This window comes from Stegodyphus dumicola, chromosome 5 (genome assembly GCF_044657685.1).
Source record: "Stegodyphus dumicola isolate Sdum_Otavi_A_Nest chromosome 5, ASM4465768v1".
NCBI lineage: Eukaryota > Metazoa > Arthropoda > Arachnida > Araneae > Eresidae > Stegodyphus > Stegodyphus dumicola.
The window spans coordinates 162,281,735-162,304,359 of NC_140772.1; the positions used below are offsets into that span (position 1 = coordinate 162,281,735).

Genomic DNA, 22,625 nt, shown 5'->3' on the forward strand with positions numbered 1-22,625 from the left:
ATACTGTGATAACTGCTAGTTGCATATATGGAAATAAAATGTTGTTATATAGTGTTAATAATTAATAACTCTTTTAATTTTAGATCTCAAGAATATGTGTAATAGCTGTCAGATAATGAATTCTAATCAAGATATGATAGACCATTTTAAAACTTCTGCATCTGCTATTGGTGATCACATAGCATCAGGTCTATTTTATTTATTTAAATTAAAATTTGCTCAGTTAAAACTTAAATACAGTTTTAAAACTTTTGTAATATTTGTAGTTAAGTTGATTATCATATGTCTGGTGAGTGAGTGCACCGCTATGATGGCTTCCGACCACGGACATGAACCAAACGGAATTATATACCATCACGGCGGGGAAGACTCCAGAGTAACAAGGTTGAATATTATATACGAATGACAGTTTTTACATATTTTTAACTGCAAGGCACTAAGCATTATTCTGGTTATCTGCTTTAAGTTCTGAACATTTGAAACATTATAATATTATCCACGGTTGTTTCTGCTTAGGCAGTGTCCTGAGATTTTCTCTATTTTATCAAGAGCTATTCTGTTTTAAAGTGTGTTAATCGTCCACATTGCCCAGGCACAGTCCGCTGGTTTCTTCAAGTGCCAGGTTTTTGTATGTACACAATGGAAGTAATAATGGTCCGTGTCACCTTCCTCTCCGCATTCGCAGAAAGGAGTATCCCTAAGTCTGAATCTGTTCAAGTATACTGGGAATGGTCCATGACCTGTCAAGAACTGTGTTAGGCTAGCACAGGGGGTCTTTATTTCCATGTTAACTTTTGGCAGTAAGCGAAATGTCCTTCGTCCTACCTCTGCCTCTGTCCATCTACTTTGCCAATTTTGTAGCAGACTTGTCAAAGTTGTTCGCTTAATATGAGACCAAGGAAGTTTAGTTGGTCTTTCTCATACAGTGTGCACAAGCATTCCTCATTGAACATGGAAATGTGTAGTAGAATTTTATGGTAATTAATGAGTTATTATAATCTGAAACTTAACTTCCTCTTTCTGTAGTTCTCACCAGAATGCAAATTATTTGTCAAGTAAACTGCTCAAAACAATTAAAGGATATTGTAAGTTTTATATAAAATAAAGATATAAGCGAAATTTTTTTTACCGAAAATGGAAGAAGAGAATCACAAATGCAAACTTTTCTGATTTTCAAACTGTGGAGTATGCTAATTTTGAGTTCGACGTCAGAAACGTCGCTTCAGCGACAGCGAATGAAATTTGACTTTCAACTGAATAAAAGACAATGAAGACAAGGATGATCGGCATTCAGTGACTGCTTTGTTTCGATGAGTACGATGTCTCAGCGAAGTCATTTAACCGATTCAGAAGCTTGGAGAGTTGTTGGTAGGTTAGAAGGGGGCCAAACTCAAGCGCAGTCCATTGGAGTGTCACAAAGTGCGATTTCCAGGATCTGGAACCGTTTTTTGGAAACTGGAAGTGCAGGCCGAAGACCAGGGCAAGGTCGTAGATGGGCAGCAACGCCCAATGAAGATCGTTATTTAGTGTTAACAGCTCAGAGACATCGAAATATGAATGCTACTCTTCTCCAACTACACCTTCGCTCGGCTACTGGCACCACGGTTTCAACTCAGACTGTCCGAAATCGACTCTATGGTGTAGGTCTGTATGCTCGCCGACCGATGTTATGTGTTAGACTAACATCATGGCATCGTTGCGACAGCAGGGAGTGGGCAACAGAGCATGTGAACTGGAGGAGAAATGAATGAAGCAATGTTCTTTTTTCTGACGAGTCCCGTTTTTCTGTTCATTCTGTTAATAGGTGTATTTTCATCTGGAGGGACCGTGGCAGTAGGAATAATCCTGTGTTCGTACACGAAAGTGTCAGATTTGGCGGTGGGGGAATGTTGGTGTATGGTGGCATCTCCATTGACGGGCGCACAGACCTCTACTTATTCAAGATGGAAGATGGACCTCTGACTAGTCGCTGATATAGGGATGAGATCCTCAGACCTATTGTAGACCCTTACGCTGCAGCAATCAGAGATGACTTTATTTTAATGGACGAAAACTGCAGGCCACATCGTGCTAACCTGGTGGAGGATTTCCTTTTCGAGGAAGGAATCGTACGAATGGAATAGCCAGCGTGTTCTCCAGACATGAATCCAATAGAGCACGTTTGGGATGCTCTAGGAATCCGAGTTGCTGGCTGCCAACCACCTCCCATAAACTCTCCAAGAACTGGAAAGAGCTCTTCTGGAAGAGTGGGACAGAATACCCCAACTCATGATTAATAGCCTCATTGACTGCATTCCTCAAAGGTGTTTAACGTTGCTGGCTGGCTGTCAGTGGAAACCATACCCCCTACTGAAAATTATTTCCTTTGAAGAAAACACCTTTTCTTATTCTTTTTTTCTCATATGAACAAATTGTGTTTTTTTCTTTTGTACACAAACGTGCAATAAAATGCATTTTTTTCTGCCAAACATGTGTAATTTATTCTCATATAACCTACTACGTCTGTCGACCATGTATCAATCAGCTAAAACGTTTTCCAGCCACAAGATCCACCTAAAACCGCAATATCCTTTAATTGTTTTGAGCAGTGTATTTAAGTCAAAGGTTTCAATGTTTTGGAGTTGGAGTTTCTGTCAGCCTTGCTTGCAGTTATATGCTGTTGCCACTCTGCTAAATTTATTCAGGCTTCATCCATTTTGCTAGCTAATATGTGCCATTAATTACTTGAGCTAGCTTAAGTGGATTATTTTGCATGTATCCTCAGATTACATTACTTGAATTAAACTTTATCTTATTTTAAATGCCTGCAAGCAGTGAAGTTTTATGTGTAACTGAAATGGTGTCTTCTGTTCATTTAAAGAGCTCAATAAAAAGCTTGTTTTAATTTTTATAGTACTTTATTTAAATTAGAGTGGCAACTCAGTTGTTAGTCTAGTAGAACATTAAGTTAAATTTCTAGACATAGCAGAACTGCACATCTAGCACCCAACTGTTTCTCACAAACTGTCTGGTGACAATGCAGCTGCTAGCCTGCCCATCCCAATTCCTACATTAGGATTAGTCTTTGTTGCATACATCAATGAAACTATCCACTTGTTTTTACAGCAAAAGTTTGTTTTTCATATTTATAGCTTGTAGAGACATTATGATGAAAAATAGCTGGAGAGATGAAAAATAGCAAACACCTTTGCAGGGAATCGAACCACGGACCTCTGAAGTACCGGCTCACTGTGCTGACCACTACACCACGAAGGCACGTTAATAAGGCGGAAGAACTACCTTATATACTCCCCCTTTTAAAGGGTGACTAGGGTTTTAGAGAATCCTGGGTGAGGGGAATCATCCTCCAACACCCTTTTAGTTTGGGCGCCACTGTAGAGACATTAGGTATTTTTGGAACCAAGCAAGATAAAAAATATGCAACGCCTTCGCTGGGAATCGAACTATGGGCCTCTGGAATACGCGCCCAGCGTGGCGCATAATGAATTGGAAGTTGATCTGTCAGCACTATCCTTATCCTCAGGGCAGATGTTTTTATTTTATTTGGCCTATAATTCCTTACTAAATGTAGTATTTCATCTCGATGTACTCCGCCTTTGATATGATTTAAATCAAATTCCTCGTCATTATAATTCGTTTCCGATTGTGGAGAAAGTGACACAGAGGTTATTAAAAACGAAAAAATTTCGATTGACAAATTAGTCGGTATTCTCGGTACAGCAATTATAGGACTTGAACAGCGGAACTTTGTAACTGAACAAGAAATTATGTCTGTTTATAGAATTAAAGAGAAAGTATTATCACATAAAACGAAGCAACTTAAACAACGTACATTGAAAGAAACGTTTAATGAAGTAAACAAATAAATATTAAGCTTTTTTTTTTTTGTAAATTTTGATACCCTTTAGATCATAATTGTTCTTTATTTCATAAATTACGGTTTCATATTTTTAATTGTATAATTTCTGCATGCCATCTTACCAGATTTAAACTGATGATCTATAATCCAGAAAAATCGATAATCCGGAATCGCTGAAGTCCCGACTAGTCCGGATTAACGACTTTTGACTGTATTAGTTAAAAATATTTCACTTTGAACATTCAAATGATCCTGAATAGAATCTCATCAGATGCTTTGTTGGACACAGGGGTGTAAAGAAGTAGCTTTTTGGTTGAAATTTTTTTTAAAAAAAATAGAAAATGTAGGTTTTTTAATGTGGCAGGAACAGAGGTGATAACAAGGAAGAGATGAATATGTAGGAAAAGCGACTTTGAATGCGCAAGTTAAAAATGAGCTGTATGAATTATTTTTAAGGGTGAACTAAAGAGTATATCAGAAAACTAAGCAGTGTAACAAAATATCTGGTTTACCACTTTCCAGTAATTGAGGATATCATAAGAAAAATCCACAGAATACATGATGACACTGGACCTCACATCTGGATATTATCAGGTATGTGTGAAATTGGGGTGCTCACCAAAAACTGCACTTTTTACGAAATCAAAAGTTCATGTGTTCTTAGAATGTTGTTTGCCCTATGCAGGGTTCCACTACATAGGGAATAGATATACCTTTGAGGTCTTACATGGTAAATTAACAATGGCATACCTAGATGACATAAGTAACACAACCGATGACCATATTAAGGATTTGTGTGAAATTTTTATTTGCTTCTATGGGAAGCAGGTTTAAAAGTGAATGATGCAAAATGTAAATTTGCAGCCCCCCAAAATAATTCAATACTTGGGCAGATATATCTGATATCTGAATGGGAACTAGAAACATAAGATTCAAAAACTGCAACAATAAAAAATTATCTAGCACCTAACACGGCGAAGAAACTCGCATCATTTTTTGGGCTTATGCACCTATCAGAACATTCATTAAAGAATTTGTTGATATAGCTCCTTTGGTAATTTTAAAAAAGAAAAAAGGGTAGATTCACTTGGTCAGTAGAAGCAAACATAGCTTTTGAAAAATTTAAAGTGGCGTTACTCCAAGCCCCAATCATGAAATTTTCTGAAACATATGGCAAGATACAAATCACCACCAGATACACCTGATTTTATGGTAGGAGCCATGTTTATGCAAGACAAACCAGTGCCAAGCGGGTATATGTGGGAATATAAACCATCGGGACTCAAATAAGCCTTAAGGATATGCGGGAAAAAGACTTCGCGTCCATCAGCGGCTGAGTAGTAAAGTCTTTGAGCATTGATAGTTTGGTCTGAGGTTCGAATCACAAACAGGTTGGTTGCATGTGCATTTTCATGGTTTTCCTTGTGTGTAACATGGATTCCCTTAAAAATCCCTCTATGAAGGCATCTTTCTACTTAGGCAGATAGCCCTTGAGTGATTTGCCATAATCAAATAAGCCACTCCATTGCGATGACAATGCTCCAAACACCAGTCAGCAAACGGATGGTGAAATGTGTAATTATGGCTCTAAAGTGAGAAAATATCACTACCAATTGTGAAGAAGGTGGCACAGGAGTTGCTGAGAACAAAAAAAATTTTGATCTATTATTTAGTGGGAATTCTTGGCACAGTATTTACAGGGCTTAAACTTTGTAACTGAACAAAACATTATGCTTACCTATAAAATTAAAGAGAAAGAATTAGAGGGAAAAAAAGAAATGTTTAATGAAGAAAACAAATATTGAGACATTTTGGGGGGTAAATTTTGATTTTCTTAAGGTCATAAATGCTTCATTATTTCATAAACAACTATTTCAGATTTTTAATTTTATAATTTCTATATATCATCTTACTAGATTTAAACTAATGATCTAAAATCCAGAATCGCCAAAGTCAAACGAGTCCGAATCGCGGATTTTGTATTGTACTGCTTTGTAGAATAAATGTTTAAAATGTTCTTGCTAGTTCATAAAATTTCGATTAATTTTCAAAATACATTTTAATAGGAGTATATATGCATAAAATATTGGGAAAAACTGAAAAATGGATTTATGATTAAATTCAATGTGGTAAATTTTTTTTAGTGCACAGAAAACCTGCAGGACTCCCAACTATACGAAATGACATGAAAAGACCTAAATCTAGAAATATTACTGATTTAAAGGATTATGGTGACATAAAGAGTTGTACAAGAACTATACAACCCTCTATATTTGAAAAGCATGCTGTATCTGATGAGGATCTAGGAGCATTAAAATACAAGCAAGAGGTGATTTTTTTTTTTTTTTTTTTTTTTTTTTTTTTTTATGTTCTTATTGCCATATATGCAGAAAAAGCTTTTATAGGTAACTATTAGAAATTCAGTGATTGCTCTTTAAAAATCGTTTAGCCAGCCTCTGCAAATGTGCAATTTTAATACAAAGTAATGTTAAAAAGGTCCATATGTTCTGTAATAAAATATTACACAGTGAATGGATTAAATTTAATACCTATTAATCTCTAAACAATATTATAAATGCATCCATTTCATCTTATCTAAAGCCCAATAAATACTAGTACATTGAAGGCAGCTTGGAATTTTATATTTTATGATTCATATAAGTGGTGACAAATTTATGGCTCTCAATCCATATGGAACACAAATTGAAAACAATATTCATTGTGCTGTGTTAGTGCCACTCTTATTAATCCATATTGTAAGAAATATTTCAGCAAATTGTTTTAGCAGCATGTTCCATAACAACTGTAACATGTACTGAAGAGCCAAAATATTATGACCACCTACCGAATACTGCATTGCGCGACCTTTGGCCTACAAAATAGGTGCAACTCGCCTTGGCGTGGATGTCACAAGTTCTTGGACGAGGACTTTAGACAGGTTGTACCAAATGTCTAAGCAGTGGTCACGAAAGTCGAGATATTCTGACAGTGGTAGTGTTTGTGCTCTGAGCTGCAGCTGCATGAAATTCCAAACATGCTCTATCAGGTTAAGATCCGGTGAGTTAGGTGGCCAGGATATTAATTAAAATTCATCCTTATGCTCTTTAAGCCTTTCTAACACAGTTTGAGCCTAGTGACATGGAACATTGTCCATTTGGGAAGACAGGTGCCATGTAAGGGCGCAACTCCGCTGTTACGTTCAGTTAGTCCGCAGCTTTCATATTCTGTTCTACTACAACTAAAGGTTCCAGAGCCATGCAGAGAACATCCCCCAAAGCATAATACTGCCTCCACCAGCCCTTGTATGACCTGTGCAGGGAGAGCAACTGTTGGCCTGGAAGATGGTGCAGCCTGACACAACCATCAACGTGATGAATGAGAAATCGCAATTTACTCGACCAAGGCAACTGCCTTTCACGTGACCATGGCCCAGTCTCGATGTTCCCGGGCCCACTGCAGGCATAGTTGACTGTGACAGTAGGTCAACAGAGGCACATGAGTGGGGCGTCTGCTGCGCAGACTCATATCCAGCAGTGTCCACAGAAATGTGTGTTCTGAAGCACTTGCACTTGAGCCTGCATTATATTAGGCTGTCAGTTGAGCCTCTGTCTGGTACCGATTTTGATGTACCAAGTGGTATAGTCTCTAACATAATTTTTCTTATGACGATGCATGGACGTCCAACACCTTGGCGTCTACTGCTGCGTTCACGATCATTTACCAACTTAACATAAATATTAACAATGGCAGATTGTGAATGAACTACCAGTCATGCAGTTTTAGAGATACTTGTTCCGAGTCTTCAGGCAATTTCAGCCTGCCCTCTATCAAATTTGCTTAGATCAGCAGCTTTTCCCATCACTTGCAAAAATCAGTGCAAGAATGATTCCTTACATTCTCCAGCAGGAGTTAAATACCATTCCCACTTAATCATGTGCTCTGCACGTCAACCAGAGGAGTTCATTGAAAAATGTGGGGCTAAGTCATAATATTTTGTTTCGTCAGTGTATGTGGTATAAAATTGATTATCACCTTAATATATATCGACTTAAACAGTTACGTGTATAGAATAGCTGATAAACAGATATCCATCTTTTCCATATTTAGTGAGATGTGAGATTCCCCCCCCCCCAAGTAGGTTAACAGACCATCTCCTTCCTTTAGAAAATATCGTGCACTATGTGAGATTCTTGTCGGATCTTTTTAGAGTGGGTCTTCGCTTAATTATAGTAATCCACAGTATCTGTGAATAAGTAAGCCATACATGAATCTTGATTCATACACATGAGTACAGAAATTGAACTGTTCTCTGAATTGTGTAATCTTTAGTTTTAATACTATAAGTTCTTACCTGTCGTCCATCATGGCCAGAAAAGTATTTCAAGATCTTAACCCATTTTCTAGATGTTTCGTGGAAAACATTTATTGCCTATCAACATCAGATCATTAATTTTGAAATTTTGGACTTCTTTCGAGCTGTGCATTGTGTGTGCTGATCTCAGGTTCATAACATATTCACTTCTCCACATCTTCCACAATAAATTTAGTAAGTTTTCTCTATAATAAAACATTTCAATAAAATATCCTTGTTTGAAAAATCTCAATTGCTCAGTTTTACATAAGGTAAATTTGAATTTTCTGCCAAGGAAGAAATTTGCAGGTGGTAAGGGAAATTGTTCTTTTGGCTTTGTATAGGTTATACGTTAAAGGTTTCTAATTTATGACTCCCTAAGTTATGACTTTGATCAGAATTGTCTCTAATTCTTTTACGGTCAATGAAGATCTTCCAATTGCTTTCATCAAACTTTTTTATTGATGCGATCATCTTTTCATAAAAGCCACCCCACCATGCTCCTCTTTCAAGAATGTATTTTCATTTGATTTGGTGGGATGAAAATAATTGCTTTATATCAAGGTGATTAATCGGTCTCTGTATCTGGTGTAAGTCCAGCTCGTTTGAATGTTTTAGCATTATTCGTGTAGATGATGGAACCCAAACCTCTTCTTTTTCTCTCTTTTTGATATATAAAATTTGAAAGCGAGTATGTCTCGAACTAATTATAAATATATTGCTCGCGTCACAGTACAGGTAAAAAAAGTATATAAAATTTACTATCACTGTTTTTCACAAAGAGCAGACCAGCAAAGTCCATTTCCGTTATCCCAAAAGGTGGCGATTCTGCAATTATATCAGCTGGCAATGGTGCTGTAACTTGCATTCCTGGATGAGCATTATAACGTTTACACATTATGTATCCTTTTATAGCAAACTTTATGTACTGTCTTCCTCTTATAATCCAAAATCTTTCTCGAGTTAGGACTAGCGTATCGGAAATTCCTGCATGGTATGCCTTCTCATGAGCATCATTGATTATAAGTTCTGGGAATCTGTGCTTTACAGGCAGTAGCATTAGATGTTTTTTATAAAACTTCATATTTGATTCTTATAATCTCCCACCAACTACAATAATTTCTTTCTTATCTAAAGCTGGATTCAAATTTTAAACCTTTGATTCTTTAAAAATAAATTTTCCTTCTTTCAGAAAGTTTTCCTTCCATATTTCCTTGAATCAATAGATTTCTGTGTCGGAAATTTCACTTAATTCAGCTTGATTTTTGTCTTCCTTGTTTTTGCTTCTCACTTTAAATATGAATCTCTTAATATAGGCTGTTATTCTGTACAGTTTTGTATCTGAACGAAATTTGTTCAAATCTAGGAGATAATATTTCTCTTTCTTGTTTTCGTCAAATGTGGCATTCACTGATATTGTAAACTTTGATCTTCTTTCTTCCATAGTCAAAAGAACAATTTCAGCTTTACTGTGACCATGTTCAATTTGTTTTAACTATTTGAGCCTTTTTTCATTTTTATCAAAATCTGCTGCTGTGCACCCTCATGATATTACACCTGCTGAATTATTTCGACTGCTGCAATGTCTCCAATTTGATGAATCAGATATTTCTTGAATTTCACTAACTCTGTTCACGATAGAAGACTTCCATTGTTTGGTATTTCCGCAGATCCAGCTGAGAGCTGCTGTGGAATCTGTCCAAAAGAAGTAATTATCCCTTGTTTTAAAAATGGGTTTAAGAAGTTGAATATTCTTGCATCAGTCAGTGTTGCCATCAGCTCTAGCCATGCGAAATTTAACCTCTTTACTGGTGCTACCCTTAATTTAGATGTACAAAGGTAATTTCAAAATTTTCATTTGAGGTTTTGTAGCACACATATGCGATGGCTCCGTATGTGAATTCACTAGCGTCGACAAAAATATGTCATTCGAATTCGGTGAAATCTGTTTTGAAATAGCATCTAGGTATTAATAAAGCTTCCAGTTTAGAAATGTTCCTACACCAGTTCTCCCATTTAAGTTTCAAATCCTTTATTAGATATTCATCTCATCCTACACCTCTCACCCATAATTCTTGAAATATAATTACAAATGTTATAATTAATCCCAAAGGGTCATAAATTTTAAATGCTAATTTCAAAACGCTTCTTTTTGTGTTCTGTATATCCTCTAACAATGGCAAAATAAAGTAAATTTTGAAACTAAATTATGTGTTTCAGTGTTCCGTACAATGCCCAATACTTTCAGTGGCACTGTGCAATTTTTAGAAATTGAATGATTTTTCAAATCCTGTATCATTCTAGATTTTTAGAAGCTCCTTTGAATTCATTCGCCATTTTCTCAGATTCATAGCTGCTTCTGATAAGATGAATTTTGCATCTGTAGATCACTTTCGAGCTTCATATACAGAATCTGCTCCAACCAACAAATGATCGGTATATAAATATTCATTTAAGATCCTATATGCTTCTTAATTTAGGTCCTTGTATTTACTTATGTGGTATTTTATTGTCGCTGCTGAGAGGAAAGGGCTAAAAATCACTTCAAATGTGACTCTCGTGATTCGGTAAATTTTCTGTTCCCCGGAAGCCAACTCATCAAACCATAAAAATCTCTGATAATCCCGATCTGCTTCTACAGAAATTTGTAAGAAAACCTTTTCAATATCAGCCTCAAATGCAATTTTATTCAGAAATTTAGAAGTAGTGCCAAAATGCTAGAATACAAATTTGGTCCTTTTAATTTTAATTTCATTCTAAGACAAGCTGTTTAGCTCTTTGAACAAAGCATCATAAACTCATCTTAATTTTCTAGTTTCACTATCTTTCTTAATAAAAGGATGATAAGGCATATAATACATTTTATTTTGAAATACTTCTGTTTCAGCATTTATTTCCTTTATGATACCTTCAACTATTCATTTATGATCCTTTTATATTCTTCATAAAGAGATAAATTTCTCTTAAACATGTTCTTTAAACTGCGTTATCTTCGTTTTGTAATATTAAAATTATCGTTTAAGTTTGGCTCCTCTTTAAATAGTAATCTAACTTTGTATCTTTTATCACTAAATTTTATTTCTGTAAATATTTACAAGCTATCAATCTGCCAAAACCTCTTCAGTTCTTTGTTTATTTGACACTCATTGAATCCATCATTAATACTCTCTTGTTTATTTTCGTAGCTATGGATGAATGCTCCATTGCTGCACAAATATTACCAGCATTTTTTCATTATGGCAAACATTACATGCTTGACCTTGAACACATATTCCGAACAAAGCCTTTACAGCGACTAAATTACTGTTTATCTTTTCACATCTACCCAAATTTATTTCCCAGAAGTATGCCACCCCTGTCAAAACTTAAGAAGTTTAGTGCTGTCAGCAAAATATACTAGGTCAGATTAATCATAGCAGCAGTTTAACATTTTCTGTACCAATTTATCATGCGTACAAACATTGCATATGCATTTGTAATTTTCTCTGTGATTAACATTTCAAGTTTTATTTTTGTCTTAGGGTCATTACATTTTGTAATTGGATTCTTGTTACTCCTAATCATTTTCCCCTTCCTCCCTAATCATTTTCCAAATGTATAAACAATTAAATTATTTCCTTATAATTGGAATTATAAGGAAAATCTCATCTCGTCTTATAACTAATCGGCTAATCATTTCAGGATAAGCACATTGAAGCATTATCAAATAATAACCTGATGATTTTCTATCTATGTAAAGAGTTACAATTCTCACAGGGTATGTTAAGTAATAGAACTGAATTTGAGTCATATACTTGCTTGCAATGTGATACAGACGAAATTATCGTTCAGGGTTTATTTTCTTTTATTTTAACACTTACATTGGGTTCAGGTCCGTGCAGACAATAGGTGCAGGGTCGTGCTCTGCATGATGGCACCGAGTCAAAAAGGCGCTAGGCGATCATTAAAACAAACAGTCCATCTCGCTGCCAGTCTGAACAGAAATATTCTTGTCTTATTTGAACGTGTTTTTGTGTTGTCTTATTGATACTCAAGACATCAAAAAGGAACCTATGAACTTTCAAACCCTTTAAAATAATTCTATAAACTCCTAAGAATGTGCTAATTGAACTTATGTACTTAATATCTTTATGAACTCAAATCCTTATGAACATGTTCTTTAAACTTATGAACTGTTCATAAACACTTATGAACTCATAAAAACTTTAAATTCATCTCCGCAGCTATTACAGAACTTTCTAATTTTATGTATATATATCAGAATTTTTCTCATAACTCATAAATATCTAAATATAAATATACTCATAAATATCTCAATATATAATTTTCTCATAAATATATACATAATTTCATTTAATGTATATATTTATGTATAATGATTTAATGTATATATTCAAATTTCATATATTGTATAGATTATAAAATTTAAATAAACATGGTCTTATTGAGTGAGCAATAAAGCTGAATGTCTTCATGAGGGCACAGCTGCCCACCCAGTGGTATCTTGCCACCTGTCTTATTTGAACGCCGTTCCAGAAATCGACTCAGTTAAAACCTGGAAAGCTGCTGATTAGGATCTATACCTAGGCAGTCTCGGCCATGGGTGTTTAAAATCAGTCTCCATAGGACTGGAGTCAAGGCTGGCGATGGCTATTTCAGGCTCGGCAGGGACCATATGGTACTGTTTGGTTCGTTCCATTCATTGTGGTGGAGCTGCGTAATCAGATATTGAAGGTTGTCCAGAGCAAAACACCACCGTCGGTGGAGTTGGAGAATTAAGCGAGTCTTTAAACTGCTTGAGGTTTCCAATGCCTCAAAGCTACATATCCATATCCTTCCTTGGTTTCTCCCTGAGGGCACCTAAAGTTGATGTCTGTATACCGTGACGTAGTGTTAGCAGACCGGATAGGTGGTCCAGACTCTCTGACAGTGTTTAAGTGACTTCATTCTGCTGTCCAGGATTGGGTCCAACTGTTGATGGCAGATGTTTTTACCATCCCTCCAGGACGTGGACATGGAATGTGAGTTGCCGAGTATTCCTGTCGACTCAGTCTTAGCTCGTCAGCTCGATCGATAGGTTAGCGTCCTCTTGGATTGTCTTTGGGGTTGGCACGTTTAACTGTGTTAAGTCAGCCTCGAGCTTGCCATGTCTGAGTGCCCCTTAAGTGTAGACGTATTCGACAAATTGCTTAATCCTTATTTTGTGTCTACTGCTGCAATTGTAATAATTTGTGCAACACTTATCTTTTTTGTTATTGCTTGTTGTTATTCTACATAAAAAAAAAGGTATGACCAGTTATATATTATGTTAAACTTAGGTTAACTTTTTTACTTGGAAAAGCAACGATTTGAGCATAATTACTTGAAAACTGTTTACCTCCCATGTTTGAACCATTGTCGTATTCCTGGCCGCATAAATTACTAATATATCTAAATCATTTTCTTCTAAAGTTTTTAATAAGACTGTTGTTCATCCGTCACCGGTCGTATCTGTTGTAACGCAAAATACTAAAAACCTTTCTTCAATACTTATGTCTGTATTTTCTAAATTATGATACCTCATACAAATTGATATCTGCTCTTGATAGCTGGCATCGAGGGTACAATCAAGTAAAATAAAAAAAAAAAGTACTTTCCTTGTTTGACCTTATTTAAAATAATTTGCCTTATATTATCCTCTGTTAAGCTAGATGTTTCATTTTGAATTTTATCTCCAATTTAATAAGGCATATTTTTTTAGTTTGAATTTTATTAATCTACAAAGAACTGATAGGGTCAGATTTTGTGATAATTTCTGTACACTGTCTTACATTACAATGTTTTTCGAATAATTTGCTACTGGAATCCAATTGCATAGATCATATTTCAGTAACATCATGCCAATGCTTAGTCTCTTTTTTTAATAAATTTTGAAATTCCGAATCAACAGGTTTATTCTTTCTTAATCATTCTAAGAAATCGAACCAAAGATGCAGATTTTGGAAATGCGTTAAATTTACATTGATTTTTGTCTTTCGGAAAACTGGAACTGGATACCAGGTTTTCATCATATCCAGGATCATTTTCTATTGAGGCTTGACCTTGGGATTTTAATTATAGACTTAAACATAATCCAGAATGATCAGGCACGACAAATGCGTGTATACTACAGAAATTGTAGATTAACTAGTGTTTCTTCTGTTTCTTTGACCTGCTGTATTGAAGTTAAAGGTAATTCTTGGCTGAAAATGCTTTCTAATTCCTTTTTATTATTAAGTTCTTTTGGTAATTTCAGTGGTAGCTGACACGTTGATGGACAGCTAGTACTAGTAGCGTCAGCTTCGTTATTCTCTGAATTTTGCAAAAACTGAGTAATTTTAAAGTTCTGGTTCATTAAGTCTTCCTCACACTTTCTTTTTCTTCATTAAATTTTGATACCCAGACAGTTTTTTCTGTTTTTCTTCCGACATCTAGGTGAAGATGAAAACAGAAGAAGTAAAACTAAAGTAGAAAATAACTATTATAAGAACTATTGCGTAAAACACTTCTTCAAAGCACTCGGAAAGTCACTGTTTGAAATATTTAGCCTTACTTCTGAAAAACTGAGTATATCTTAAACCATTGCTTGGAAAATATGTGACCTGATAGATCAATACCAATCAATTCAAGGAGATGGTGGCAATCTTTTGTTTAAAGTAAATAAATCAAATTTAAAGTATCTATTTAATACTGAATGAAGTAATGAAACATATTCCTTCAGTTTTCCATATCGCTAAAAATCGGAAAGTGGCCAATTTTTTACCTTGAGTATCTTTACTTCACTTTAAATCTCAAATTGGTATATTTTAAATTCAGTGGTACTTCATAAATATGTCAATCCTTTCTTCTGGAAAGATAATAATTTTTAGTTTAATAAACAAATGGTTCATGTAAAAAAACAGGCTCACCAGCGGCCGAGTGGTAAAGACGCTGAACACTGGTAGTTCGGTCCGAGGTTTGAATCCCGCGAACGAGCTGCCTGCGTGGGTGTTCTCGTGGTTTTCTCCATGTGTAACGTGTATACGAACCAGTTTCCCTTAGAAAGACCTCCACGAAGACATCCCTCCCTTTAGGCAGATAACCCTGTGCTTTACCGTAATTGAATAATCCAATCCAATCCATGTAAAAAAAAAACATTTTTCGAGTAATTATGCTCAAATTGCCACTTTTCTGAATTAAAAAGCTATCCTAAATTTAACATAATTTGTAACTTCACTTACATTTTTCTATGTAGAATAACAATAACAAGCAATCACAAAAAAAAAAAAAAAAAAATCACAAAAAAAAAAAAAAAAATTACAAAAAAGATAAATGTTGCACAAATTACTACAGTTGCAACAGTAGACACAAAATAAGGACTAAGCAATTTGTGGATCATGTCTATGGCACCCCTATACCCTTACAAATGCATCGGCATCACGCATTTTCATTCATATATATTTGCAAGATCAGCTGAACTTATGTCAAAAACTGCAAAAAGCATTAATTGATAAAAATCAAAGTGGTATGAGTAGTACAGATCTTATGCATGAACTGCAATTTTTGCAAGCTTTTGAAGGAAATGTAGCATCACCGGTTGAAACTGTAAACTATATCACTGTCGACAACATAGTGGTGTGCAGAAAAGAATTTCGAATATGTTCATAGATATCAGCCCTAGAGCATTTCTTGTGCCCTGTTGTGATCACAGTTTGAACCTTGTCGTAAATTACGCTGCGAACAACAATTTATTCAGTGCACATTTATTAAATATGTATATTAATTTATTTTTAATTTTTAGATAATAGTGTTCAGCAATATACACTGCTCGACATTAAAAATGCAACACCAAGAAGGAGTGGTCAGAAAGTGACGAAATTTGGAAAAAAGAGACAGCAAGCAGCAATAAGTGAATGCATGAAGAAACACGTCTAGGCATAGAGTCAATAAGAGTGTGGATGGTGTCCTGAGGGATGGCTCTCCATTTCCTTTCAACCATTTGCTACAGTTCATCTTTTGAACGAGGCAGGGGCAGAGTCTGCAAACGGCGTCCAATCACATCCCACACATGTTTGATTGGTGACAGGTCAGAAGAGTACGGTGGCCGGAGAAGCATCTGTATACCTTGCAGAGCATGTTGGCAGATGCGAGCACTGTGTAGGCGTGTGTTGTCTGCTGAAATATTGCATTAGGCAGTCTTTGAAGGTAGGGGATTGCCACCGGCTGCAGTACATTATCCAAGTATCATTGGGCCATCATAGTGCTCTGAATACGAACTAGAGGTGACCTGGAATCGTAGGCAATAGCACCCCAAACTATTATGCCACGTTGTCGCACGGTGGGGCGTTCTACAGTTACTGCCGGATTAGATCTGTCTCCACGTTGACGCCACGCACGTATGCGGCGACTGTCACTGGATAAACAGAAGCATGACTCATCCGAGAACATGGCGCTTCGCCATTCTGTCATCCACATCGCTCCAGTCCAGCACCATTCTAAACATTGGCGTCTATGCTGTGGGGTCAATGGCAGTCTTCTTAACGGGTGTCGTGAGTGCAGGCCACGTTCAACCAATCGACGGGAAATGGTTCTGGTTGACACGGGAAAATCCAGGGTATCTTGCACATGCTGCAGAATCGCGGTACAAGTAACTTAAAGGACTGCCACAGCTTGTTGGCGGATGTGTCGATCTACGTGTGCTGACGTCACTCTGGCTGCACCTGCACCCCTCCTTCTTCAAGCACTTCCTTGTTCCAACCATGTTCACCATAGCCGATGCACCGTGCTCACATCCATGTGGGAATCAGCTGCGATTTGATGTAAAGACCAACCCGCCCTTCTCAGTCCGATCACCATAACACTCGTATAATCGTCTATCCGCTGGAAGTGCCTTCGTTGACGGCGGCCTGGCATTCTCTCTTGTTACGCGTATCCTCCGGGATGAAAATGAACTTTCTTCGATAATTTGTCTGGCAGAAATAATGACATGAATATTGCCCATTCTGCACATTCCTTCCCTTAAATCTTACTTCACGCACATCGGAGAGCTGCATATTTCACATCATTCGCATAACTCAGTTACGTGTGTCTACTCTAAAATTTGCATAAATTTCTGACCACTCCTTTTTGGTATTGTTTTTTTAGTGTCTAGCAGTGTATTTGGTATCTAATGCGTTTAGTATATTATTTCGCTTTGCTTGCAGTGCTATTTTTTTATAACTTGTTGTTGACTAATGCTCACTTGTCTGACCTAAAGTCAGCCCAAGCCCACCAAATTCCTCGAAGCAAAGAGCTCAAGATACAACTGTCGTTCACAACAACCTTGAGCACCTTACAGGTAAACAAAATATGTGTAAGAGTCTAATAATCAGACTGGATCGAAAGTAAAGTAATAAACAGAGGAGCGTTATTCCACACAACGTCTATTGACGAACACCAAAGACGAACTGATACATATACATAATTATGACATCACAGTTTCTTTTTACAAACAAACAATACCGCCATCTGTTGGCAATCTAAGGATACATAATCATAAACTTAACAACAGGTGACAGTGTGATTTAGCCCAGGTTCGCTCCCATTTGACGGTGAGCACCTGGGGGGACGGGTCCGAGTGTCTCATACCCCTCTTCGCCTACCACTAACCTCTCGAAAGGACTTTCAGCTCAACACATATTTAGAGTGCCCCCATGCCGCACAGACACTATACATTTACAAGCATCCATGCCTTCTCCGGCATTCGAACCGGGCCCTTCAGCATGGCAGTCAGCAACGCTAACCACTATACTGATTGGGAAGCTTTTTATAACTTAATTATATGTAGAATTCTTCAATAAATATGTTTGAGTGTGGATTTTAACAAAGTGCAAAATGTCTAAATATTTAGACAAATTAAAAGATAAAATGCATTTTTTCGTTTTTTATGTTATTAGATTAATAATGCTTCATTTTAAGCGTTAACCGTTACCAATTAACCTTTAATGTCGACACTGCATAAAGGTGCTCATTAGACATTTGCACGATTAGGTTTGGCCTGATTGGGTGAACTTTCAGTTTGTTTATTCTTGAAGCAGATGCTCTCATGATTATTATTCGGATTACATTTTCTACATGGATTTAGTTTTCATCTACAGTTAACACTCAAATGTGATTTTTTGTAGCACTTAAAATGTCTTTCGGCTTCTAACTTGTTTTGTTTATGCGCCGCCGAACGAACATTCCGTTTCCAATTTTAAGATTTCAACTAATTCTAAAACATCCGATTTTGATTTTCTTTTCCTGTTGTATTCTAAAGCTATCTCTTCTGGAATCAATTTCATTAAAATTGGCTTAACTTAATAGTTTTTCAACATCACTACCCAAATGACTGTGTAAATCTCGCTTAACTATTAATTGTTCAGGTAATTCATCTAAAAATTTGGATACTGATAGAGGATTTTATATAGCATTTTCGATTTATTAAACAAGGAAAAGCTAGCTAATTACTTAAGCTAATTAATTAAGTAATTAAATAGATAAAGAATGCATTGTTATTTTTTTCTTTTTAAGAAATCCCAATTCAAGCTCCATAATTAAATAATAAAAATTCTCACTTACCCTTCAAAACGAAAGCTTACTGGTCTTACTACATTGGGTGCCAAAAATGTTAGATTCCTTTTGAGATGTTCGTAGAGTGTGTTTTGTCCTAAATAGTAATGCACAGTAACCATGAATAAGTGAGTATGTATGAAGCTTGATTCACACACGCAAAATAAAAGATTTATTTGAGACAAGCAATTCCTGTCGTGACAGGCCATCAACTTCTTTTCCACTAATCAAAACAGAATATTTTATTTCTGAATCAGGACTGATTCAGAACTGAATTCAATCAAGACTGAATCAGGACTGATTCAGAAATGAATGAATGTATGTATGCATCAACGTACATATGTGTGAATATACACACACATATATATTTGCTTATACGCATATATACATTCATGAATCCGATTCCAATAACAAAAAAATATGCACTTCTTTTGCCAAATTTTATGCGAAAGCCATTTGGGAAACAATTATAACTACGATAATGCTATTTATAAATAAGAATGAAATAATTTCAGATGGCAGATACTTTTAAAATTCTTTTTGTCTTAAAAATATGGGAAAAAATCTAATAAAATAATAAAAATATTTTTATTAATGATGTTAGAATATTTCAATATTTCCTTTGCATTGTTAGTAAACATTACATTACTGATTTGAAAAATTTAAAGATGGAACATGTTAATTACTGAACTCACAATTTCGGTGCTACCATTTTCTTTTTGCTGGTGCTTTTACTACTGTGGTGATGGTATTTTATATGTAAAAATATATGTATGTATAAACATAATTAACATGTCCATAAAGAAATACAGCTTCAGATTGTATTTAATATTGGCTAAACAAAATATATTACATAGCCTGCAGAGCTAGCATATATCTTAATTTGGCCCTCATGTGGGCAGAACTTTGCTACCACTTATTAATATTAAACGTACAATTATTTATACTAATATAATACACTAATATATTTCTGAGTTGCTAGTGTAATTTCTTCAAGTAAAGGGTTTATTTCCGTAAATAACCCGTTAGCAACAGTGCATTTTTGGTCATTAAGCCAAAGAACGTCTATGTACGTATTCTTTGTTTAAGCTCGTCATAGGTAATGGTTTTAGCAGATTGCAAAACGAAATTAGCCCTTCTGAGCAAATTGTGCTTTTGGGCTAAACAAAACGTAGGAGTGAGTGTAAGTGGACTGGGTGGACTTTTTAAGCTCAGTGAGAGCTTAAAAAAAAAACTTAAGAAACCTTTTTGGGCGACCATTAAAATCTTAAAGGTTTCGGAGTTTTTTAATGGCCCTTAAAAAGCCCCTCTTTTCTCAAAAACCTGTGCCATTAAGTAAATTGCTGGAGACATATTATCCTAAAAGGATATAATCTTTAACTGCATTTAAAGTTTCTGTGAATGAATCTTACCCTTATATTTAACGACATGCCGAAATATGTGTTTGAGTACGTGATTAGCTAGCTTTTCCTTAATGAAGACCACTTTTTTAAAAATTATTTTTCCGAGGCCACCTGTAAGAATAAATATGGCTGTCATTAATCAATCTTGTTATTTCTTTGCCATGTGCTTCTTAATCAACGGCATTAGAATCTGCTGATCTATTGTTTGGTGAGAACAAATTTTCATTGAAAAGAATATCCTTTCTGAGATGCACCACTGCAGACAAGCATCTGTCTCCGATAACTTCTTAATTGAACGAAAATAATTTATGGTTAAAATTTCAAAAAAGACAGCATAGAAATCAGACTAAATAATAGTGAATCAGCGAAGAATAGATTGCACGTGCAAAGGCGAACAGTGAGTTTGATATTTCACCGTGCACAATTAGTTATAAATAGCAATCAATGTTAAGGGGGAAAAAAAAAAAAGGTTGCTACCTCCGAACAAGCGAATTTGTTCAGTTACCTGGGTTTGAAATATTATCGCCATTTTTGGTGGTGTTTATATTTTTAACGGATTCTATGTGAAAGTGTTTCCAAAATCTTAATTGTTTTTAGGCATAACAGATTAGTTTGCATTTAAAGAAATTTGTTAAAAAATATAGATTGAGAAAAAAAGATCCGAAACTTTCAGATTTTATGTTACCCCCAAACAAGTGTCTTATTCATTTACAGACACATATGGATGCTGTCTGAAAAGTTTCAGACCTAACAAAGAAAAAAGATATTTTTCTCCAAAGGTACCTTTTTTTTTTTTTTCAAAATAGTCTCCTTGTAAGTTTATATATTTCTTTCAGCAATGCTCCCACCCTTTTAACCCGTCCAAATTTAATATGTGGAATGTTTCTGTGTAATATCCCCTTATTTGACGAAAATCATTGTCCTCCAAGTACTTCTTTTAGCTTAAGGAACAAAAAAAAAGTCACTTGTGACTGGGTCTGGCAAATAGGATGGGGGTCAAGCAGTTCAAATCGTAATTCATGGATTTTCGCTATTGCAACTGCTGAGGTGTGCGATGGAGCACTTTCTTGGTGAAACAAGTTTTATTTTTCTTTTGCAAATGTGGCCATTTTTCCATAATTTCTGCCTTCTGCTTGTCAAGTAGCATTGCATAATATGCTCCAGTTATGATTTCTCCTTTTTAAGGTAATCTATTGAGATAATCCCATCACTTTCCCAGCAGAAGCAACAGTTTTTGCCATTTTTGGAGCCGATTCTTCCTTTGCGGTCTAATGTTTTGATTGTGTTTTTGTTTCCGGGCTGTAATAATAAATTCAAGTTTCATCTACGGTGATTAATAGTTGAAAATACTCCTATTTATTGCGCCAACAGAACGGTGAAAATTTTCATTCGGACACGTTTTTGGTCCAAAGTGAGCAAACACGGCTCCCAGCGTGCAGCCAGGTTGTGCATAACTAAGTCTTGGTTCAATACGTGGCAGACACGTTCTTTGGACATAAGCAGCCGTTGTCTCAGCTATCTCTCTGACCTTAATTCGATGGTCATCGGCAGCATTTGGTGGATTTTAGCAATGCAGTTTTTGGCCATTCTGAACATTCATCGTCATCCAAGCTGGTATGCCCACATTTAAATTTAGCTGCCCAAAATTTCACAGTAGTAAATGATGGTGCAGAGCCCAAGTACACTGTGTCTGACTCTCTTTAATCTGAGTAGGCTTATTACCTTAAAAACAGACAGCTTGAGGCTCACCAGCCCTGAACACTGGTATTTCAGTCCGAGGTTCAAATCTCGTAAATGGGCTGGCTGCATGGTTTTTCCCATGTGTAATTTATTAAAACAAGCCAGCTTCCCTTAGAGAGTACTCCTCGAAGGAATCCCTCCCTTCTGTGTAGTGCCTTAGGGTGGAATACGTAAATAACAATGACAGCACGATACTCGATTTTTTCCATTTTTGCAAAAACGGTCAGGTCACATCAGCTCAGAAAAATAATTGTAAAAAAAAAAAAAAAAAAATCGTTCCAATAACTAAAATTTTTATTGGTAGTTATCAAGTGATTATCAAATCCCTTCCCCCTTTTTAGTTGATTTGAGTTGCCATCTACATACTGAGATCAGAAACTTTTCAGACAGCCCTCGCATACGTTTCGAGAGCATTTGGGCTAGAAATATTTAAAAACATCATATCTTTTGAATTTCCGATAAGACAGTCTTGCATGCTGGAAATAAAAATGTTTTATTTCCTACAGTGTTGCCACTACTTGCTTTGAAATTGTTGAGTTTTTTAATCAAAAATTCGTTCAAGTTATACAAAATATGAAATAGACAATTAAACAAAACTCGAAATTCCGAATTCGGGCTTGCAGGCACCGATGTTCAGGTGGAGGACTGTGTTATTCAAAATTTGATTACTCTAGGTACCTTTTTT

General features: G+C 35.8%; 1 protein-coding gene across 3 annotated transcripts in view; it reads left to right on the forward strand.

The window, feature by feature from the left end:
- LOC118184865 (EF-hand domain-containing family member B-like) overlaps positions 1 to 22,625 on the forward strand; it is a 94,770-nt gene that overhangs the window by 61,285 nt on the left and 10,860 nt on the right. For all 3 annotated transcript variants that reach the window (XM_085817324.1, XM_085817323.1, XM_085817322.1), the window contains exons 7-8: positions 84 to 188; positions 6,004 to 6,188. In XM_085817324.1, coding sequence (XP_085673450.1) covers positions 84 to 188; positions 6,004 to 6,188 — 290 coding nt within the window. The remainder of the gene's footprint in view (positions 1 to 83; positions 189 to 6,003; positions 6,189 to 22,625) is intronic.